We start from the raw sequence: 15,418 nt of genomic DNA on the forward strand, positions 1-15,418 counted from the left end.
AGATCAGTGTCCTCTACCGACCTGTATGAAACTCCAGGCCGTTCCAGATATAGCTCTTTCCAAGATTCATCATCTGTTTGCTAATGTCCACATTGCTAAAAAATATCTTACGGAGCTGAACAATAAGACCGTGCAGCTGGTAAGAAAATGGTTAAGTCTTAACACACACACAACAAGAAGTATTCTCTTTATGAATAAATCCGAAGGGGGACTGGGGATCCCTAACATTGAGTGGATTTATACAGCGACTAGAGTAAAGCATCTACTGCATATGTTGTATAACGATGACCCTACAGTTCGTGAAGTTGCCCGGGGCTCACTGTTGCTGGATCTGAGCAAAAGTAAGGTCCCCTATGCTGCAGATGGAGAACCAGGTTTCCTCGGTTTCCGGAAGAAACCTAGCGGAAAGCTGGAGACCAGAGCCACGGGATTCGGAGTACGTTCGGATTGGCCCGATCTGAATGATTTGTGCAGCAATAACAACATACAGCTGAACTGGGCACATACTGGTGGGGAGCAGGTGAATATCAGTCAGGGGCAGATTATGGATCCTAATGTGTATGCTGAGGCGTCTATCCATCACACTGGAACCAGTGAGAGGTTGAATAGCCGGACGTGCAGGTATGAAATCCTCCAACACTTTCCAGCACAACAGCGCGATTACTGGGTTAACCTGCGTCTTCAAGGGAAACTTGCATGTCTGCAGAGCGCGGATCATACAGTCTCACACTCTGCGTTACAAAATTCAACCATCAACGAAGATATCTTAAAATGTGTTATTAAAGCTCGGCTTCAAACTCTCCCGACCAAATACAACCTCTCTTTGTGGTTCCCAAAACACCACGAACCATTCTGTTTACTACACAGTGGTAAGATAATGGAATCCACAGCGCACATACTGAACGGATGCCCCGCGTTTAAAGCACTTTACATCGCGCGTCATGATCGCATCGTAAACATAATGGCTCAAGAACTGCGCAAAGTATCTGGACAAAGTGCAATACATACAAACAAAACTGTTAAAATTAGCTGGTTTTTAAACTTGAATGATAATAATATAAGCTCTCTTAGAAGTGTTCTCAGGGAACACCCAAACACTCCAGACATCGTAGTCATCAATGAACTTTCTAAGAACATTCTGATACTGGAAGTGGGCTGTTGTTTTGATCTTTACATGGATTTGTGCTTTTCTGAGAAAATGTTAAAGTATCAGTCATTAACAAATGCTTTGGCAGTGTGTGGTTACAGGATCAAACTGATTATTCTTATTTTTGGTAGCTTGGGACATGTGCACAGATTATGTGTCAGAGGCTTGCAGATTGCTGGACTGAGTAAAAAGAGCTCTAAGCAAACAGCCAGATATTGTTCTGTGTCAGCAATCATAGGCAGTCTGCATGTTTGGAGAAGACGATGTCACCTTTATCCATAGCCTACTCTCTGAATGTGGTTGCAACTTGCATTGTCTTTATTGTCAGGTGAAACATAATAGGCTCTTTGTGAATATTTGGATGCTGTTGTTCTAATTAGTATTTGTCATTCCAAATAAAATAATCAAATGTGTGTGTACCTTGTTGGGCCAGAGTAGACCTCAGCATCCCACTCTTAGACCAGATCTTCAGCTGTCCGTCTTCACCAGCTAACACACACACAAACACAACACATGAGCTCATAAACACTCTGATCCGTGTGCTTAAATATTAGTCATAATCTGAAGTTTTTCTGAATGAAGTGGAAAAATAAGCAAGGTAAACCCTCACAGAAATGTGTCTTACAGTTCAACTGAATAATAAGACAGTTAAATAAGACTGAGAGTGTTCAGTCTGAGTCTGGTCTGTTTCTCCAGAAGCTCACTCAAGAAGTCTTCAAACAGGGCTCCAGACACATCACAGGCACTACTGTAGGACTTCCTGCAGAGCTGCTATCAAACACTGGGTATTATAAACAAGAACAGTGCTATACAGATGAATGACTTGACTGATGTCATTAGTTGTATGTCTGGGCTATATAAAGGGAAGTCCTACAGGTTTGGAGCACAGGAGGGTCAGTAGATGACCACAGACCACGGTTCACTCCCAGCAGAATCAATATCTCTTCCTGCGTTCCTCTGTATTATTATCATTCCTTATCTTTTTCTTTGCCTATAATAATCAGAAGTATGATAATAAAGTAATGTGTTTTCTTAACTCAAAAAAGCAGGAAGAGATATGGTATGTTAATATCTTTTCAAGTTTGTTAGTGTCCAGGTACAGAAACTGAAAAATCAAATGTAAATAGCATCTCATAGTCTTTACTGTATAAATTAAATATAGATTCATTCTTGTTAAAATTACAAAGTAGTTCAGTAAAGAGCAGCGAGAGGTTTTCTCCCATTTCATTTCTTGGATGAAAATTAAGGACACTGACAGCAGCTAGTAATTACAAAAGACGTCTGTCAACGGTCAAATCGAGAGGTTAGACGGTAAAACGTGTCTCATACTACTCCTTTAGGTTCGAATCTGCTTTCAGATCACATCAGAAAAGCATTTACTATTAATAAAATTGATGAAAACCCTCAAAAAGATGAAAATACAGTATTGGGTAGAGTCAGGGTAGGTTTAGGGAGGGCTTTTTTCCCAATAAGATAGCATCCATTTAATCATTTGAATTAAAATGTACACTGAACTCATACTGGTTTATAATGTATTACAATGTTGAGGTGCATATAATTGCAACTATTTGCAAACACCTAAAACATCTTCCCACGCCACTGCTGACTCAAAAACGCTCTATGGGTGACGTCACGGACACTACGCCCATGTTACAGTCTGTGGTGCTGAATTAAGCCTTTCATGTCTTGTTGTGCTTGTATGTTTAAACTGGTGAGGTGTATTTGTTCGTTCAGGCACGAGAAGAAGCGAAGAAGAGCTCGGTTTGGTGAACTCGGCGCATGAACTCTCAGATGAGTTTTTCCACGTCTTATGTTTGAATGCGTTAAACTGGCAAGGCTTAAAACGGCCATGTTTTAACGCTAGGCACTGTGGGATCTGAGAGAGATCTGAGATCCCTGTCTTCAGAAGACGTCTTGTGAGGGTGCACCTGTGATAAGAGCCGTCCCGTCATGATTCCAGCGTCCAGCGAGCACAGCTCCTCTGTGGGCCTCCACGCTCTTCTCCACACGTCCAGATCTAGACACCAGGTGGAGTTTACCTGCTCAACACACCAGAGCACACACACTCACTTATCAAGCTTCTGCTGCTTCCACAAACAATCCCACCATCACACAAAGTGGAACAAGCTCTTGAGATGAATACACTGTTCTTCACACTGGGACAGAGCGGGCTTCTTTCAGGAGCTGATCACTGAGAGGTTCTTCAGCGAACCAGGAACGGTTCTTTAAAACCTTTTTGAGAACCCTTATTTTTTAAGAGTGCACCACACTCTGCTCCAAAATAATAACAGAGCACTAAACGACCATACGAATAAATGTGTGCGTGTGAGTGTGTGTGTCTCTCTGTGTGTGTGTGTGTGAGAGTGTGTGTGCTTGTTGTCATTAACTCTAGCCAATCGTTTCTTTGTGGCGGTGTGTATTAAAAGAACCCTGAGTGTTCTGTCATGTGTGGTTCCTACAGATGCTCATGCTGCTGCCCTGTGCTCTGCTTTATTAAGTGCATGTGACGCAGTCAAGCTCACAAGATCAGCTTACAAGTACACTAGTAATACTGTGTAAATGACATGTTACCATGAGACCAGGCCTTCAGAAATACAGGTTCTGTACAGTAGCGGTCAGCAGAACCACTGCAGAGCGCTGAACCTGTTTACTTTAACATAACTGCTTTCTATCTGAATATCACTTAACATGATACACAGCTGTATTTTCAGCGTCATTCCTCCAGTCTTCAGTGTCACATGATCTTCATCCAAAGGGGTGGCAGTGGCTCAGTGGTTCATGTAGGTTGTCTACAAACTGGAAGGTTGGTGGTTCAATCCCCGGCTCCACCTGACCAAGTGTCGAGGTGTCCTTGAGCAAGACACCTAACCCCAGTTGCTCCCGACGAGCTGGATGGAGCCTTGAATGGAAGACACCGCTGTGGGTGTGTGAATGAGTGTGTGAATGGGTGAATGTGAGGCAAAATTGTAAAGCGCTTTGGATGGCCATGTGGTCTGTTGAAAGCGCTATATAAATGCAGTCCATTTACCATTTACCAAAGATCAGCATTTATGTGAAATAAAAAGCTTTTGTAAAGTTATACTCTATACAATTCAAAAGCTTGCAATCAGCATATACACACACAGAAATGTTTCTTGAGCAGTAAATCATGATATTATTCTGATTTCTGAAGATCATGTGACACTGAAGACTGGAGGAATGATGCTGAAAATACAGCGGAGCATCACAGAAATAAATTACACTTTAACACAGATTCACACAGAAAACTGTTGTCAAATATTCCACAATACTACTGCTTTGCTGTATTTGTGAGCAAATAAACGCAGAAGAGACTTGTTGAACACACACAGGTGTTCCTGGACTGGTTGGTCAGATGTGTACCGTCAGTGCTGGTGAGGGCGAAGCTGTCGGCCGCGGCCTGCTTCCTGCCGCTCAGGCTGCGGGGGGGCCAGTGCAGGTCCAGGGGGTAGATGTGCTCCTGGAGATGGACCAGCACACTGGTGTCGTTGCTCTGCAGGTTCCACCGCAGAATCTGATGGTCATCGCTGCAGGAGTACAGCTCATCAGCACTCGTCCATCCCACACAGCTCACCAGCTCTCTGTGTGCTCAGGGGTCAAGGGTCAACTAAAACTAAACCGTTTACTGCGAGGCATCTCTGGTTTCCTCTATTTGTGTAGTCCGGATGGAAAATGTGTGCCGCCTTATAATTACAGTCACTTAAAAAAGTTGCCAAATAAATGTTAAAAATAGCTACATTTGTTGCTAGATGGTTTTGAAAGAAAGCGTTGCTAGAGTAGTGTTAACAGTTGTTACATTTAGCAACAAAACTGCCAAGCTGGCAGCACTTAATTATTATTATAAAACTGTTTCTGAATGTCCCCCCTTTTTTCTTTTTTTAAATATGTTTCTCCTTAGTTATGCAGCGTTAATGATACATTAGTTTGATCACATATCACATCTTCCTCACTGATGATAATGATGGTAACACACATATCAGTCACACAACAACACTTAAGAGTTTATAAAGGGTCCTGTGTCAGGGTCACACAGAGAACAGTGCTAGTATTTGCTAGCATGTTTCTCTTGGCTGTTTAATGATAAATACATTTATTTAAAAACAACAACACCATGTTAGTGTGTGAACACGTCACGTCCCAATCCTCCTCCTCAGATTATAAGAGATGTGATCAGTGATATACAGAGTATCTTCACTCGTCTGTGTAACAGACAGTGTGTTCGCTGTTATAGTTAAGAGTATAGAAAGGTGGAAATGTGAAGGAAGGAATAAATGTAAAGGATATGTTTAGGTTCCTTCAGCAGAGATGTTTTCAGCCGCATCCTTCAGCGTCCCTCTGAGGCTCGGAAGGTGATGTTTATCTGTTTTTAAGGAGAAAGCTCCTCTGAATCATCGATCATTACAATCGTGAAGAAGAGCAGAAACATGTTTACCTGACGGAAGGCGCCGTTGCCACGGAGACGCTTTAGCATCCACAGTGCTAGCCGGCTAATTCTGACGATGTCGCTTTCAATGCACGAAATAATCTGGATTCTGACTATCGTGATGACGAACACTTCTAAACGCTAAGTTAGTCGTTTACATTATGTCTCAGTCTCCTTGTTTGTTATGCGACTGTTTGCTTTCTTTGCATTACACTAGAGAGTAAACTGATTAGACAACTGCGCCCCACGTGATCTCGCGAGATGAAGTTCATTCAACTACAAACTTACTTCTCGCGAGATGTTCTGAGCTCATTCTAAAATATTTTGTATTTTTATTTTTATATTTTGTATTTGTGATCCATTTAAACACTGTATTTATTCAAATGTACTCAAATTTTGATGTATTGCTTACAGATTTACTAAAGTTCTCAAAAAGCTGTCTATTTTTTTGTTAACAGGTTTTTAATTTTTTGACTTTAGCTACTTTAGCTACTTAATTTATGCTGTTCTTTTTTTTTAAATACAACGCTTTTTAATTAAATTTTGAACATGTTCAGTGAGATTTTTGTCACTAAAAATAAATAAATAAAGTAAATAAAACGGTCCGGTCACGTGACGCGCGGGGGCGGCTCTGTTCCCATGAAGCACTGCGCGACTACAACGGACTCGGGTTCGTGCTTTCAGTTTACGCGCGCTTTACGAGAGTGTTTTCTGTTGAGGGAAGTACATAGCGCAGATTTACTCTAGTTTTACTCTCTTAACGCGCATTATACACGAGTCCGACCAATAAAGCGGAGTAATATTGACGAGAGCGAGGGAAATCAGCCGAATTAAAGGTAAACGGTGACATTTAACGTTACGCGGATTGTTTGTGAAGTGTCAGTTCCTCAGATCGTTCATTATCGTTAATGTAGAAGTTCAATAATTAACATTCACATCAAGCGTTCAGAAACGACGCCATATTTATATAATGTGAACTAGTTTAAGCCGATTCTCTTGAAATGATGATAGATAATGTTTAGGTAGTTATTATACTGAAGCCAAGGTTTTTCTTCGCTGTATGTTAACGTTCGTTATGATTAATTTAAAGTGAGTCTGTTAGTTTATACTCGTGTGGTTTATTATTCTTCTGCTGGTGTGTGTCTGAGGGAAGAACACATCGCTGTCATGTCGGATATAAAGCTGTTAGTATATTCGCGTTATTATTGTACGCAAAGCATCTTGGTGTAACGTCAATGTTAGTGTTTAAAAACTCCGGTCATGTTTCTGTCAAGTCACTGTCACTCGGGCTTCTGCTTGTGTGGTATATATTCACTAAAGCTGTCCGAACGAGCTCGTCTGGAGTGAGTTACTGCAGTATTTCCGAGTGAGAGCTGTCAGCACAAACAGTAGAAGTGTTGTCCTGTGTCAGATCACAAACACCGTCGTGTGCTCGGTCTGTCGTGTTGTTGTCAGCTGTGTTTTCCTTTGTGTGAGCGGTGAAACTCCGACATCACTCACACACTTCACTGTATTATGAGAAGTTTTCTCCACCCTGGCATTGATTTGTTGTGATGTTGTGTGTGTTGTTCACCGTCCCTCATCAGCGCAGAGTAACCCGGGTTAATGTGCTTTCAGCTGCAGTCATGCCTGTGAGAACCAAGAGCTCGACGGCCGTGAAGAGAGCGACGGAGTCCGACGAGGAGCAGAGCGCGGCCCGCAGAGCCCCGAGCGCCGCCGCGGAGCACGGTAACACCGTTCACTTGTCTCCTCTGAACGCGCTGGCGTTTCTCTCCTTGTGTTCAGTGAACTCTGTTAAAGTTATGCCGCGTTTCCACCGCAGGAACTTTACCCAGGAACTAGGGACTTTGGCCTGGTACTCGGTGTGTTTCCACCGCAGGAACCAGGAACTAAATAAAGTTCCGGGTAAAAAAAGCCCCTCAGAAAGTCCCTGCTGGCGAGGTGGTACTTTTTCAAAGTTCTGGACCTTTCGGGGGCGGGACCTGGCCGCTAAACATCCTGATTGGTTGAGTTCACGCAGCATTGGTTGAGTTCAACCACCATTTATTCGGATCAACATTTTCAAAATATTACTGTTATTGTGTCATGAAATGTAATTTTAAAAGTATTTCAGGTGATAATGTAGTTGTTTAAAACTCAAATCTGTGGTTTATTTATAAAGACAGCACCTATTTAAAAATGTGTTTCGCCGATCTCGGAGACGGTGAGCTCCACGCGATCAGCGGGAGATCAGTCCTCATGTATCCGCCGAGAACAGCCTCACCTCGGCTAGACCTTCTGATGTGTGCCGCTGGCTCTGATGTCTCTTTAGTGGTTAAACATAAAATATAATTCAGCTGTGGGGTAAATCTAACAGGTTATCTTTGGTCTGTATTCAATTTATCTATATGTTAAAATGAAAATAAAAAAGTCAAATCTATATAATATTTCATTTCATTGTAATGTCTGTATATACACATATCCCTGAACTAAGTACATTTCTCCAGCTGTTATTATGCTTAAATGAAAAAGAAAGGAGGCAGTGGTATTTGATATCCTATTTCGTTTTATTGTAAATATACAGAGAGGAAAATAGCAGTAGCCATGGTCAGCTGACTGAAGTTATCAAGAGTCTGCTGTTTGCAGATTTACTGGACTTGCATCGTCGTGGACATCACACTCCCGAGTCGAATGCACAAAGTCCGCACTACCGAGAATGCACGTCCAAAATCAGTGTACTTTGTATTGAGAAACGCGTGCAGACCTACGTCACCAGTCTATTTGCCTAATCTTCCCGGTACTTTACACCGCGGTGGAAACGCAGAAAGCAACAGGTCTGGGGGGAAAAAAGTTCCTGGTACAAATGTTCCGGGTAATTTCGGTGGAAACGCGGCATTAGTCTGCTTCTAGAAGAGCTCGACTGAACAGAAGAACCTCACAGAGCTCAGGAGCAGCACTTCTTCACATATGCCTGAGCCTGACCACACTAAAATCTTATTTTACAAACTTTTATACTTTGAAAAGTTAAATTTAACCTGAAGTTTTCTTCAAATGTGATCCTGGACCACAAAACCAATAATGGGAGCCATTTTTTTGGAATTCAGAGTTATACATCATGAAAGCTGAATAAATCATCTCTCCATTGATGTGTGGTTTGTTAGGAGTACAATATTTGTCTGAGATTCAAATAGCTTTGGATAAAAGCATCTGCTTAAATGCATAAATTTAATTTAGATACAACTATTTGAAAATCTGGAATCAAACTAAAAAATCTAAATATTGAGAAAATCATCTTTAAAGTTGTTCAAATGAAGTTCTTAGCAATGCATATTACTAATCAAAAATGAAGTTTTTATATATTTACAGTAGGAAGTTTACTTAATATCTTCATGGAACATGATCTTTACTTAAAGGGTTAGTTCACCCAAAAATCAAAATTATGTCATTAATAACTCACCCTCATGTCGTTCCAAACCCGTGAGATCTCCGTTTATCTTCTGAACACAGTTTAAGATATTTTAGATTTAGTCCGAGAGCTCTCAGTCCCTCCATTGAAGCTGTGTGTACGGTCTACTGTCCATGTCCAGAAAGGTAAGAAAAACATCTTCAAAGTAGTCCATGTGACATCAGAGGGTCAGTTAGAATATTCTGAAGCATCGAAAATACATTTTGGTCCAAAAATATCAAAAACTATGACTTTATTCAGTATTGTCTTCTCTTCCGTGTCTGTTGTGAGAGAGAGTTCAAAACAAAGCAGTCTAGATATCCGGTTTGCGAACGAATCATTCGATGTAACCGGATCTTTTTGAACCAGTTCATCAAATCGAACTGAATCGTTTTAAACGGTTCGCGTCTCCAATACGCATAAATCCACAAATGACTTAAGCTGTTAACTTTTTTAATGCAGCTGACACTCCCTCTGAGTTAAAACAAACCAATATCCCGGAGTAATTCATTTACTCAAACAGTACACTGACTGAACTGCTGTGAAGAGAAAACTGAAGATGAACACCGAGCCGAGCCAGATAACGAATGAACGATTGACTCGTGATACTGCGCATGTGTGATTCAGCGTGAAACAGACCGACACACAGAGCATCTGAACTGAACTGATTCTTTTGGTGATTGATTCTGAACTGATTCTGTGCTAGTGTTATGAGCGCGGTTAAACCAAAGGCTTGAATCAAGGGCAATCATCGCCAGTGACGTCATTTTTTTTCAACCCTTTTTTTTAATCAAACTGTCCAAAAGAACCGGTTCGCGGAAAAGAACCAAACTTCCCATCACTACTACAGTGACTTACGTCAACAGCATCACTGCGGAGTCGTGAATGCAGATTTACAACAGACCCAGAAAAGAAGAAAATGCTGAGTAAAGTCATAGTTTTTGATATTTTTGGACCAAAATGTATTTTCGATGCTTCAAAATATTCTAACTGCCCCTCTGATGTCACATGGACTACTTTGATGATGTTTTTCTTACCTTTCTGGACATGGACAGTAGACCGTACACACAGCTTCAATGGAGGGACTGAGAGCTCTCGGACTAAATCTAAAATATCTTAAACTGTGTTCAGAAGATAAACGGAGGTCTTACTGGTTGGAGTTATTAATGAGATAATATTCATTTTTGGGTGAACCAACCCTTCAATATCCTAATGATTTTTTTTAGCATAAAAGAGAAATGTATAATTGTGACTCATACAATGTATTGTTGTCTATTTCTACAAATATCCCTGTGCTACTGATGACTGCTTCTGTGCTGCAGGGACACATGTGCATAAGAAGTAAAAAAAAAATCTCATAATTCTTAAAGTTGTGAGTAGGGCTGTTCATTTTAACCAGTTAAGTCGTATTTTATTATTTAATTCAGAAATATGCTTTTGCCTACGAAAAATGTTTAAAAACATTATAATAAATAAACACTGTAAACATAGCTAGGCTATTTTAGTTCCCCTCAATCCACAACAAATCCTTTCAATTAACAGTATTTAGAAAAGAACAAGAATTAAAAATATAAGAAGCTATAGCTATACAAACAACAAGCTAAAACGAAACTGAAACCAACGTTGGGTCCCGAATTCCACACAAAATCTAATATTTCCATATTTGCGATGTATTTGAATGCCAAATTATTACTGTAGCCTATTTCACTTGTTACAATATCCAAGTAAAATGTTTTGCGTAACATCACGACGGTACGATGATAACACTTAACAGAACTGATTCTATTACATATGTAAACTGAGCAGTGTGTTTCTCCATATGTTTGACTTAGGGCTGGGCGATATACAAAAAAAAATGATATCTCGATATTGTCAAATTTTTTACGATATTCGATATATATCTCGATATGTTTGCATTTAAATAATAAAAAATAAAACATGATTTTATTTTGCCCATTAAAAAAAAACAAAAAAACATTGATTAAACAGCTAATTTAAGCAGTTAAAAAATCTAGACCAAAAGATCACTTACTGCTTTTTATTAATGAATACATGTAGGCCTATATGTAACTGAAGCAGTGCAAATTAAGTAACAGTTACAGAAAGTGCATTCTGTCAACTTTTTAGTGCATGCAATTCACAATTTAAACTATGCAACCGGAATAAGTATTTTATTTTAATTTTTTAACAAGTTTTTAAGCTAAGAACACAAGTCTGTCAACTGTCAGAGAAGCTCTGTGGCATGAAACTATGTTCCTACTGACACTAAAAACCCTCTTAGATGGGGAGCTAGTTGCTGAAGCACATAGCTATTTCTTATATATAAATATATATAAATGAATACCAAAGACTTTTGCATTCTCTCTGTCTATAATATGGAAACTGGTAAACATATCAGTGAAATTCCCCAATAGTAATTCCAAATGGCCATAGCCTATGTTTCTCTATTCAAACATCAGCGGTCGAGTAAGTGCATTTATTTTGCGATCACAAATGCAAACAATACAGTTGAGATCTCACAACAGAACACAGACCGGCTGAACGACGCTTTCATTAGATCGCTCAATTCCAGCTTGTTAGTGTTTTCAGATTATCGTCAGCGGCTCTTCCGCAATGAGGAGTGAGCACGTGCGCATGGTTGCCAGATTGCTTAAAATAAGCAAACACCGGGCAGAAAATGTATCCTTGTAACAGTGGAGCTCTGATTCGGAGATTTAAACTCTTGTTATCTGGCAACCGCTATCATTACAGCTCTCGTAGTAGAGGGGCGTAGAGCAGTCAGCAGTTACAGGTTCCTTTTTTGGACATTCGGCGCGTTCTTTTGGGAAAGTATGCTTGAATTTGAAATATTCGATATTCCCGATATATTCAAATTGTACATCGTCGTCAAAATTATTCCGATAGTATCGCTAAAATTTGCTATATTTCGCCCAGCCCTAGTTTGACTGACTGTATTTTATTGTGATAATAGGCTGCGTTGTTAAAGTAGCAAAGCTTAACTGTGTGCACATGCTGCACCAGCAATCACTTGAGTTTTCCCTTCTATCAGTGCAAGCAACTTCTCCTTTTAGTCATAAAGATAATCAGTACTGTAAATAGTTTGCCTTTATTTGTCTACATTCACAATAAAAACAAATCTTTGTCTGTAAAATAAGCCTAAAGAAAATAGGGTGCTGCTTTCTGCCATCTGTCTCCTTTCACGCAGCACAAAATGAACCGAAACTCTGTTTTTCATTCATTTTATGAATTTTTTTCTTGAATAATAAATTAAGTTTTCTTAGACCCATTTATTTGGTATATATAGCCTAGCTTTACTATGTTTTTCTCCTCTCGCAGAAGAGGAGGATCACACAGGTGCATGATGTGATGTGTTTGTTGCTATTTGCACGTGTAAAATTAGTCCCCGGGAAACAAATCTTAGTATTTTTAACGGGTCACATACACTTATCCTTTCTAATTTAATTCAATTCTAATTTAAAATAATCTTGTATTAATTAATATAAATTAACCGAATTGAACATCCCCAGTTGTGGGCAAAAATTGTGAGACAGGGTTTCCCATACATTCATTAATTTGTGGCGGCCCGCCACAATATCAACGCTGACTGCCACGGATTGATTCAGATTTTTCAACTATTTAATATGGGTACAATTTTATTTTATTGTAGAGCTGCGCGCTGCTTGCTCCCTCCCGCTCACAAACTGACAACGGAGGCACACACGACTAGCCCCTCCTCTTCGAACATGATCTGAATCAAAACATGAGCATGCGTTAGTTACAGATTGTATTCCCCCAGCGAAGATTCCAGAATCAATCCGGAGTTGAATGGTTAGTAATGAACACTGTTGCTCAACATAACTCGGAGAAGTTAGTCTATGTTAAGCGCTGTCGCGTTTCCATTACAGATTCACGCAAAACATTTGTGTTTTTTTCTCTAAATATCGATAAACAATTATTGCGAAATGACGGCGTTTCCATTAACCGATGTTATGCGACTTAAACATCATTTTTTTCCTCTCGCGATCAGTGATTCCAAAAATCATGGCAACAGATGTTGGTAGGTTTATATATATCACAGCCACCAGGCTAGACATTATATTATTATTATCTCCAGGTTCAGGTTGGTGTGTGTTGGTTTTTGTCCACCTCAATCTCCAGGTTTGTGTGTGTGTGTGTGTGTGTCAGAGTCTGTGTGTGTCCACCTCCAGGTCCAGTTTGGTGTGTGTGTGAGCCTGTGTGTGTGTGAGTGTGTGTGTGTCTTTTTGAATGTTTGAGTGTGTGAGCCTGTGTTTGAGTGTGTCAGTAAGTTTGTTTGTGTGTGTGTGTGTGTGTGTGTGTGTGTGTGTGTGTGTGTGTGTGTCCATCTCCAGGTCCAGGTTTGTGTGTGTGTGAGCAAAATTTGCAACAAGAAGTCTGTGGAGCATTCATAGCATAGAAAGTGTAGCAATGGCATAGCAATGTCTTTAAAGGGATAGTTCAACCAAAAATGAAAATTCTATCATCGTTTACTCACCCTCAAGTTGTTCCAAACCTGTATGAGTTTCTTTGTTCTGCTGAACACAAAGGAAGATATTTGGAAGAATGTTTGTAACCAAACAGATCTCGGTCCCCATTGACTACCATAGTATATATTGTTTCCTACTATGGAAGTCAATGGGGACCGAGATCTGTTTGATTCTGTCATTCTTCCAGATATCTTCCTTTGTGTTCAACAGAACAAAGAAACTCATACAGGTTTGGAACAACTTGAGGGTGAGTAAACTGATAGAATTTTCATTTTTGGCTGAACTATCCCTTTAAGGTATCTGACACTAAGTGTTGGCAATGGAAATGTGTACTTGTCACTAAATATATATGATATATTTAACTTAACCCCCCCCCCCCCCCCCCCTTTCCCGGTCCCCAAACACCACACCACTGCAAATAGAATCTAATTCTGTGGGAAACACTGTGAGAGAAAATTCTCTAGCGAAACAAAAAAAATGAAATTTTTGCAAATGTAGAATTCTGAGAAAACTTGAAATGATGATAAAAAGTCACCGTTATTATTATTTTTCATCTCATGCAATGCTAATGCAATACCATCTGGATATTTTACGGCTGTAATGTGGTTGTGACTCTTCTGCTGTAAAGAAAGTCATATACTGAATTGTTTATAATGTAAAACACCTAAGTGACGTTCACAAGTCATCCTCATAGTTTTAACAGAAACACAACTATGTCAGAAAACTTGTCCAGATGCAGGTTTTTAAATCAGAAGCAGTATTCAGTAAAAGCCAGAACGTGTCAGAGTTTGTGTGATGTGATCTGCAGACACAGTGAATGAGCAGTGCTCGCTCTGGCCTGGGACACAAGTCATGTTTGCATGGTGTAGTCTGATGAGATGAAGTGTGTGTGTCTTTAGATGTGTCTGATGATGAAGTGTGTGTGTGTGTGTCTGTAGATGTGTCTGATGATGAAGTGTGTGTGTCTGTAGATGTGTCTGATGATGAAGTGTGTGTGTGTCTGTAGATGGGTCTGATGATGAAGTGTGTGTGTGTCTGTAGATGGGTCTGATGATGAAGTGTGTGTGTGTCTGTAGATGTGTCTGATGATGAAGTGGTTTTGTGTATGTAGATGTGTCTGATGATGAAGTGTGTGTGTCTGTAGATGTGTCTGATGAAGTGTGTGTGTGTCTGTAGATGTGTCTGATGAAGTGTGTGTGTGTCTGTAGATGTGTCTGATGAAGTGTGTGTGTCTGTAGATGTGTCTGATGATGAAGTGTGTGTGTCTGTAGATGTGTCTGATGATGAAGTGTGTGTGTGTGTGTGTGTGTGTGTGTGTGTGTAGATGTGTCTGTTGATGAAGTGTGTGTGTGTGTGTGTGTAGATGTGTCTGATGATGAAGTGTGTGTGTGTAGATGTGTCTGATGATGAAGTGTGTGTGTGTGTCTGTAGATGTGTCTGATGAAGTGGTTGTGTGTCTGAAGTGTGTGTGTCTGTAGATGTGTCTGATGAAGTGTGTGTGTGTGTGTGTGTGTCTGTAGATGTGTCTGATGAAGTGTGTGTCTGATGATGAAGTGTGTGTGTCTGTAGATGTGTCTGATGAAGTGTGTGTGTGTCTGTAGATGTGTCTGATGAAGTGTGTGTGTCTGTAGATGTGTCTGATGAAGTGTGTGTGTCTGTAGATGTGTCTGATGATGAAGTGTGTGTGTGTCTGTAGATGTGTCTGATGATGAAGTGTGTGTGTGTCTGTAGATGTGTCTGATGATGAAGTGTGTGTGTCTGTAGATGTGTGTGTGTAGATGTGTCTGATGATGAAGTGTGTGTGTGTGTCTGTAGATGTGTCTGATGAAGTGGTTGTGTGTCTGTAGATGTGTCTGAAGTGTGTGTGTCTGTAGATGTGTCTGATGAAGTGTGTGTCTGAT

General features: G+C 40.2%; 2 protein-coding genes across 2 annotated transcripts in view; one reads left to right on the top strand and one right to left on the bottom strand.

Moving 5' to 3' along the window:
• The window catches only part of ift80 (intraflagellar transport 80 homolog (Chlamydomonas)), a 39,532-nt gene extending 33,631 nt beyond the window's left edge, over window positions 1-5,901 (bottom strand). The window contains exons 1-4 of the mRNA XM_059515031.1: window positions 5,877-5,901; window positions 4,529-4,753; window positions 3,076-3,186; window positions 1,568-1,636 (exon numbers count right to left, since the gene is read on the bottom strand). Of these exons, the coding sequence (XP_059371014.1) occupies window positions 1,568-1,636; window positions 3,076-3,186; window positions 4,529-4,753; window positions 5,877-5,901 (430 nt within the window). The remainder of the gene's footprint in view (window positions 1-1,567; window positions 1,637-3,075; window positions 3,187-4,528; window positions 4,754-5,876) is intronic.
• A 324-nt stretch (window positions 5,902-6,225) lies between these two features.
• Window positions 6,226-15,418, top strand: part of smc4 (structural maintenance of chromosomes 4) — a 38,243-nt gene continuing 29,050 nt past the window's right edge. The window contains exons 1-2 of the mRNA XM_059515012.1: window positions 6,226-6,424; window positions 7,206-7,316. Of these exons, the coding sequence (XP_059370995.1) occupies window positions 7,214-7,316 (103 nt within the window). The 5' untranslated portion in view covers window positions 6,226-6,424; window positions 7,206-7,213. The remainder of the gene's footprint in view (window positions 6,425-7,205; window positions 7,317-15,418) is intronic.

This window comes from Carassius carassius, chromosome 28 (genome assembly GCF_963082965.1).
Source record: "Carassius carassius chromosome 28, fCarCar2.1, whole genome shotgun sequence".
NCBI lineage: Eukaryota > Metazoa > Chordata > Actinopteri > Cypriniformes > Cyprinidae > Carassius > Carassius carassius.